The following is an 8,335-nucleotide window of genomic DNA, read 5'->3' as shown; positions in this document are numbered from 1 at the left end:
ATATAAGTGAAGAGGGAAGCTTACTTTCCCATTACTTCCACAAAAGTACGATTAGGAGTGATAACTATGCTAATTATTGCACTAACTGCACTTGGAATGCACCTTACTGGCTGGAGGGGTAATGCATTTGGGTAATAATTAACTCCTTTTTTCCTCAATTACCTTTTATTAGGAGAGCAGAAGGTGTCAAAGTAAAACAGCTGCATATCTTCCAAGAAAAGCTTGTGTTTTCCGACAGAATTCAAGCAGAGGTGCTTTATTAAGAGAACTCGGCAGGACAAACATTAACATGACAAGCTCAGCCGTTCAGTTGCTTGGCTTCTCTCTAAGCCTTCTCGGCCTAATTGGGACGTTAATTGCTACTATCCTGCCGCACTGGTGGCGAACAGCACATGTAGGCACCAATATTATAACAGCTGTGGCCTATATGAAAGGGCTGTGGATGGAGTGCGTCTGGCACAGCACCGGCATCTACCAGTGCCAAGCTCACCGCTCCCAGCTGGCGTTGCCGCGTGACCTCCAAGCCGCCCGTGCCATGATGGTAATTTCCTGCGTCCTTTCCGCCCTGGCGTGCGCGATCGCTGTCGTCGGGATGAAGTGCACGCACTGTGCCAAGGGGACTTCTGCCAAAGGCTCCATTGCCGTCTCTGGGGGGATCGTTTTCATCCTGGCCGGTCTCGTCTGCCTGGTACCCGTTTCTTGGACCACTAACGATGTCGTTATGGATTTCTACAATCCCACGCTTCCCAGCGGGATGAAGTACGAGATCGGTCAAGCTCTTTACCTCGGCTTCATCTCCGCGTCGTTGACAATCCTTGGCGGCACGCTGCTGTGCACATCAAGCCAGCGTTGCGGGAGCGAAAGCCCTTACCAGGCACAGCCCAGCAGCGTAAGAAGGACTGCTCCCTCCTACAGACCACCAGCTGCCTACAAGGGAAACCATGCTTCTTCCCTGACATCTGCTTCCCATAGCGGCTACAGATTAAATGACTATGTGTGAGTTCCCCAAGATTTGCCTGCGCTACACAGCTGCTTTATAATTTCTGCTCATGGCGCAAAACAAAGCTAAGACGACTTTTAATTTATAAAGGGTTACGGTACAAAGTTTACCATTGTTCCTTTCTTCCTTTCCTTTCTTTCTGGAGAAAGAAAGAATGTGAACGCAAAAATGCTCTGCGGCAAAGCCTGGGAAATAAATATGCGGGAGGCTGTGATATTCCAGAGACTGCACATACCTGCCTACTTTCAATTAGAGTTTTGCAGGCAGGCGGTTCAAGTGTAGTTTTGCCAAAAGTAATGGTTTGGTTTGTAGTTTCTGCCCCGCAGCAGGCACTAGAGCGGAACTGACCACAACTTGTTGTTTGAACACTGTTCCCACAAAAGGCACTGTTTTCCCTAAACCAGAGAACTTCATGGTGAGACACAGTGACTTTCAGCAGTGAGTGCCTGCTAAGTTTCTCATTTCCATAATGTGTGAATGTTTTGTTATGACAAGGTATTAGTTTTGCTTTGTCTTAACTTTTTTGGTTGTTTTTTTTTTAAAGTCCCTTGAAATACAAACGTCGGTTGCATTATAACAGAAGTATTTGACAGTATGTTATAGCTAAGATTTTAACGGATACTACAATGTTTTGACCTTATCAAAATAAATTATTAGCACATTTCTGAAACAAGATGATGCATCATAATGGAAACAAACTGTCTCAGTGGATCAGAATTGGGTTTTTAGAAATGTCAGTAATAGTACAAAACCAGACATTTGATGTTAAATTTTTACTTTAAAAATTAAAAATTAAAAATTAAGTATCAGAATCTGCCACAGAATGAGCATTTGACTCAGTGGTAGATTTAGCATTCTGTACAATCTATGCATTATATAGATTTAAAATCCCCAATTTCTAGAATTCTATCCCCAAATGCCATGTAATGAAATGTACTTATTTTTCAGGTTCAGTCCTGTTTTTTTTTTGCCTGGGGTCCTGCCTGAAGGTGTATTAGGGCTAGTAAGAACATTTCCATGTACTCCAGAGGCATTTGGGGAACTTCCATTCAGCCAGGCTTTGGGACATGAGGCAGCCTCTGTGCTAGAACAGGTTACACTCGTGGACCATAAATATTCCCTGGCAGGAGAAGTATAAAATCAAGACTTTTACTTTTAAAATCCTTGCAAAATGCAATGACCGCATAGTGTGTTCAAACAATTAAAAGCCAAACTAATGAACAAAGAACCCCAGCCCTCTCCATTTCATGCTACAGCAAAGTCCAGTGCAACATATACTGTGGCATAAAAGCATCACAAAAAATAAAAGAAGTCCCTTCCAACCCCAAACATTCTGTGATTCTGTGATAGATTCCTGTTAACCCCAGAAAACTACAGGTCTCTCCAGAGCCACGTATGAACCAACACACTGACATTTAATAGGGTTAAATAAAAATACTTCCAAGAACTGTCAGGCAACTACACTTTGTATACTTTATTTGGCAGAATGTCTGTTGGCAATTATGCTGTCACCTGGTAGCACCTCCAGAGTTGGGATTCTTTCAGCCTTTGGTTTCACTCCCAACTTTCCTTTCTGTGGCTGACTGCTTAGTCATTTTTTTCATGTCAATTTTTATTGTGACAGTGTTTTCCAGCATTGTTGCAAGTTATCATCATCACTATTTTTAAAAACAAAATTGTATTTCTAAGAAATTTGCTGAGACCAAGAACAACAAAAAGAATCTGGGAACAGGCTTTGGTTATTGATCAGTTAAAACTGATTATAAATTAATATTTTATTAACTGTAGCTATTGTGTATGATGTGAAAAAAAAAATGTACAGGAACTTCATTGACACTGCAAACATCTTAATCACAGACTCTGAAATGCACAGAATGGAGAGAAACTGCTTGACGACAGCTTCTTAGTGACGGTGGAGTCAAACTGGAGTTCATTACAGATTTTCTGGGATGCCTTTTAAGGATGAAAGGTAGCCTAATGAAGGTGGTCAGTTACATTGGGGTTTTTCTGTATTTACATTACAATAGATCTAGCCAAGTGATTACGATATCAACTTCGAACAAAGGGCTTTGGACAGCCATGAATACTGGAACACAAGTCCAAGTGCTGGAAAAGGGCTTGTGTCTCATTAGGTAGTATGTTTGCCATATACTGATAAATTAATTCCCTTGCCAAGATGTTTGTGCAGTGGGAATACTTTTATGTGTAGTGCTATTCTTACTGCACAAATTCCCAGCCAAGCAGGATATGTGACAGTAGTAAGAACAGTTTATAAAGTCCTGGCAAAAATACCTGGAAGTGCTCTGATGTCAATAAAGAGAGGGAAATGGTTTCTTTCATTGGGAGCTGTGAACCGGTGGATCTCATTTCGTGCTAAAACTGACGCAAATTTCAGCTTCTTCCTTTCTCTTCTTAAGCTGCCACTTGATACAAAAAGCATCCATTCCAGCAGCCTTAGAGGTCTGGCTGCAGCTACCCCAGACTGATGTATGCCTTGATAAACCCAGATCCTCCCCAGATTCCCTGCTGCCATGCGGACCCATGGCCAGACCTCACTCTGCACTTACGAGGAGACTGCCCTTGGCATTGCCAGGGAATAAGTCTTCACTGCCCCTCCTTTGCTGAGTAATCCCTTGCTCATCAGTGGCATTGATAAGTGACCGAGTGTAAGGGAAAGGGGATGAGTTTCCTGGATCTCCAAGGTGCTGGTTATGAGAATGGGGACTTTGGGCAGCTCTACTTCAGCAGCAGGTGAACAGGGCAGGACAATGGACAAGGGCTGCCACGTGCCTGATTCTGCCCATGTGCATCCACTGGGGTTTCACAGAGTTCCAGGGAGGTAGTCTTTTTATTTTTTAATTTATTTTTTTTAGATAAGTACAGCCTGCTTTTTGTCTCCAGCTCACTGGAGCTGAAGCACAGTGCCCAGTGCAGGCACTGCAGGGAGGGGATCTAGGGTGGGCAGAAATTCCTTTTTAGCAATGCAGGCATTGTTCGTGTGCATAATTGTGATTTCACCACCTTTTAACCAACTTCAGTGCAGTGTTCCTGGAGAAGCAGGGGTGGGGGTCTTGGCCAGGGGTTGTAGGTAGAGGATGAGATTTGGAAGCAATAGGATATCGTGGTTAGCTCTGCAATGTCAGGAGGGACTGGGATCTCTGCTACAGGACAAGGCAGAGATGGAGGCCTCTGAGGTAAGGATGAAGGCTAGGCTCAGAGAGGCTGGCAGCTTCTGAGGCTGCAAGGAGCTCTTCCAAAGATACTTTTGGCCAGGACCATGTGGTGATGGTATGAGGTGAAGGAAGTCACTTCCCTTCTTAGCATCCTCCCTCAGGGCCGGTGACTACGTTCTCCAGTCATCTTGGATTTTGCCCTCTGAGATTTGGGAGGCCTTGATATTATCTCACAGATTATGCCAGATGTATGAGTCTAATTCAAGGCATCACAAACAACCAAACATAAATCAAAAGAAACGAAGAGAAGAAAGCATTTTAGTCACCTCTAATACTACTGGTGGAAAGTGACCAATAGACAATAGCAAATCTTAACTCGTTCCTTCAAGAAATGTGTCTGAGTTAATCAATAAGATGAAATGAACTGAATTCTGTGGTTAGAAGTTCTGCTGATTTAAGACAAAAGTTATCAGACTATTTCTACAATTAACTCATAATTAAGGTTTTTCACATCAGATTAATGAAAATTCTGTGTCCACTTGTAAAGATCTACTGCTAATTAATGTTTACTTTGCCATGTATCCCACAAGGTATGTGGGATGTGTATGTAAGAATGATAGGCAAGAGTAAGGTGTTTAGGGAGGTCCAAGAGCAGCTTAAAGAAGATCTGAAAGCTTATCCTTTTTTTGCTCCCTAGCTGATCTACTAAAATATATTATCTCTTCCTTGCATGCCTTGCTTTACTGTGCAGCATGAGAGATATACTATTTTTCACTAGTTTTCTCAAGAAATTATTCATATAGCTTAATCCATGTGTTCTGGTTATCCATATTACCTATTCTTACCATGAAATAGACACCTGATCATGTTTATTAGAGGTCGAAATCTTATCCCTTCCTACTCTTCTGCCCATGACATCAGAAGTGAGGCTTGATCCTGACCAAGTATAAATCAGAGGAGCTCAACTGAAGTCGTTATCCTCCTTCTTCACAGTAGATCTAGATGCTGTATGCCCCTTCACTGAAAAAGTTTGTAAGACAGTTTCCCATAAACTCAAACTTCTGAAAGGGGTTAAAATGCTCCACAGGATTATATTGACATCCCTCTTTTTTTCTCTGAAAAAGATTTCTTTTGGGATGTTTGTGCTTTAAGCATGAGGAAAATGTATTAATTTAATTAGCTCTGCTTTGGTAAGCAGACTGTTAGAAAGTAGAGTGAATAAAAAAAGAGAATCAATGTGCAGATTTGATCTGTTAAGAGCATATGTATACACTTTGTATATATGTGTGGTTATATAAAATGTGAAATTCTGGCTCAATTGACTTTACTGAGGTCAAAATTTCACCCATAAGCTTATTATTATGGTCAATACTTCCAAGTCTATTATGGAGCTTTTAACTAAGAGGCCTCCAGAGCAAAGAGAATCAAAGTCACAGGAGTTTTGCCCCTATAAGAGAGACAGCAAGGAAAGACTTGCGATGGCCATTTCACAAAGTGTTTCACGTTGAATAGAGCACTTGTAACTGGTGGCCTGTATGAGCGAGTCCTCTCTTCCACTCAAGTCAAGGACAATCAATTTTATTTTTAAAATGTCATAATCACTGCTATTGATCAATGCTCCCTAATGGAGGTGCCCTCGAATCCATACTGGCTTGGGCTATCGCCATTTCCCTAGCAATTCAGGCTCAGTTAGGCTGCCTCACTAATGCATGTCAGCTTCATTTAATTGCTCTCAGGCTCGCAGTGCGAGAAAAGGGCAAGCTGACAGAGTAATCCCACACTTCCACTTTGCAGTGAGCTGCCTATTTGTTTTATTTGTTCACATTCTAAAGGGCTAAGCACTTGTGATATGGAAAATACAGGAGAGCAAAAGTCAAGAAGTATTAATAAGCCTTAGAAAACAGAGGCAGAACTCTATTGCTTGTGCAAAGAATTGCTGATGCTTTCAGTACTTTGAAAAGAACATAGATTTTTTAGCTGGTGAGGGTGCTGATGAGAAGGATTTATCTCATGGAAATCTCAGAGAAAACATCCTAGAGAAAACAACCTGTTTATTCATGAGTTGGCTGATGGTAATGTGACAGAAGCAACGCCCAAAGGAAGTTAATAATGAGCTGGGTATCACAGGGTTATGATTTCTTCCACGATATTTAACATTAATGTTAATGAACATTAATAAATTAGGAGACAGGGGAAGTGAGGAATGGCAGCAAGCCAGCAGAAGGGAAATAGCCATTAAACACCTAAGATCTCCAGTCTGTGAAAGAAGTACGTGTGTAGCTCACGTTTCCCACAGCAGAGCAGTTGTGTGTTGAAACAAAAGAATCACCTGTGAGTAGTGAAGTGTCTGGACGCAGACAGACGCTCTCGGGCCTTTGCATCTAGATCTGAAACTAAATACCAGAGGAAGTTAAACATAGGTATGAGACAAGTGAGGGAAAAGACCTCCAGGGAGGCTCCCTAGAGCACAGTGTCCCCTTCACAGTTGGGCCACATGTGCCTGGCCACCTTCCCACCTCCTGGCTAGAGGTTAGGTTTACTGAAGGAATTAGAGTAACACTCGGAAGGTGGAGTGGACTTTCTGCAATGAGTTCTGGATTGTCAGCTCTGAAACCTGATGCATATCATGGGAATCAGGCCAGCATCCAACCGTAAGAAGCAGACTGGAGTCTTAATTGATCGATAAGCCTTGGAAAACAGTTAGACCTCAATGGCTTGTGCAAAGAATTGCTGATGTTTTCAGTACTTTACCAGAGTAAGCTCAAAGGTTCAGCCAAGCTGATGTTGTCTTTCTGCTGCCAGCTAGGGGCTTTGAATAAAGCGTTGTCCTCAACACCACACCTGTAGTCCTGTCTCCTGGAAGGGGTAAGTAGTAGTGCCTCCTCTCCATAGCTATGCACTCTTACTGTACTTGCCTTTAGAGCTGTGTCTTGTGCTCTGTCTGACAGGACTATAGTAGGGGAGCACTGAAAAGACAGTATGAAAATGAACTTGCTCCAATACCAGCGATGACATTGTTTCTTGCCTCTGTCTTTCTGTTTTTCATTGATTTCTTAAGTTTTTCATTTCCTAGCTATGACAGGCCTCTCTCTTGTTCCTGGTTTCCTCTGCTCCAGACTCTCCAGGTTGCTTAGCTTAAGAGTTTACTTCTCTTCTAGTTTTAAACTTCCTGAGGGCAGTGCACCTGACTCAATTTATAGTGGAGAAAACTGAAACCACCCAAGACAGGCAGGGAAAAAGAAAGCTGTGCACTCCAGCCTGGAATTTTAGTTTAGTTGGGCTGAACGCATTCCAGTACTCCTGCAAAGGCATACAATTACTGGTTCATGAAAACTATCAGACGGTAAAAGTTCTTAGAGGCCACTTATGTGCTCTATGGTTCCTTACCGTTGGCTTGGAATAAAACAATATCTGATCACTACGCAAGGGAAAATATTTGTCCAATACAGCTACCCCTCACTTGTATTCCTCTTCTACGAGTTATCTGATTAGAGCTATCTTGTACAGCATCTTTTAAAAAGACAAGAACAGTGTTGTGTATTTATTCATACAATTTAACTGCAATATTCTTGCTCAGCCAGCCTGGTGATTTGACAGACATTAGAGGCCCAGTGCTGCAACACTATGGTTGACAGAATTTTTGTTGAGAGCCAAACGGAAAATACTAAAACTATTATTTTTTTCTTTTTTTACACACACTTGTTCTGGCTTTTAATTATCTAACATACAAATCTGTTCTTTTCATCTGTTTTTTCATTCTTGCTTTAACTGACAATAACCCAGCATTTTTCAGTATTCTTTCAACAAATGATTTATTATTTAACTGAAAAAGAGCACCCACAAACATATAAAATGACTCCAAAGCTGTTTTGTGGTTTTGGATGCTTTATTAAATTTCCTTAAATTGATCACCATGTACTCTTATATACCAGTTTATGAAATACATACGCTATGGGTATGGACTACAAAATATTTTTGTGTTACAAATTACTAAAGACAGTCTTTTAGACATATAGATCCAAAAAATACAACTCCAGATGCCACACACCCCAGACTTTCTTCACCCACATTATTTTTGAGTATGTTTGAGTTTAAAAAGTTACATTACATAGTTATTTCAATATAATAAAGCGAAGAGAAAATTCCTAACTCCAGTAACATG

At 41.4% G+C, this 8,335-nt stretch overlaps 1 protein-coding gene across 1 annotated transcript; it reads left to right on the top strand.

The window, feature by feature from the left end:
- The first annotated feature begins 289 nt into the window (after positions 1-289).
- On the top strand, positions 290-1,000 carry CLDN14 (claudin 14). Its single transcript, XM_009866122.1, has one exon. The coding sequence runs from the start codon at positions 290-292 to the stop codon at positions 998-1,000; it is 711 nt and encodes a 236-aa protein (XP_009864424.1).
- The last annotated feature ends 7,335 nt before the right edge of the window (positions 1,001-8,335 follow it).

The sequence above is a fragment of the Apaloderma vittatum genome, unplaced genomic scaffold (assembly GCF_000703405.1).
Source record: "Apaloderma vittatum isolate BGI_N311 unplaced genomic scaffold, ASM70340v1 scaffold1873, whole genome shotgun sequence".
In the NCBI taxonomy this organism is placed as follows: Eukaryota; Metazoa; Chordata; class Aves; order Trogoniformes; family Trogonidae; genus Apaloderma; species Apaloderma vittatum.
The sequence above is the reverse complement of the archived record's forward strand: the minus strand, read 5'-3'. Positions and strand labels throughout refer to the sequence as shown.

Coding starts and splice junctions, on each gene's coding strand:
- CLDN14 (XM_009866122.1), top strand. CDS start 290: ATGACAAGCTCAGCCGTTCAGTTGCTTGGCTTCTCTCTAAGCCTTCTC.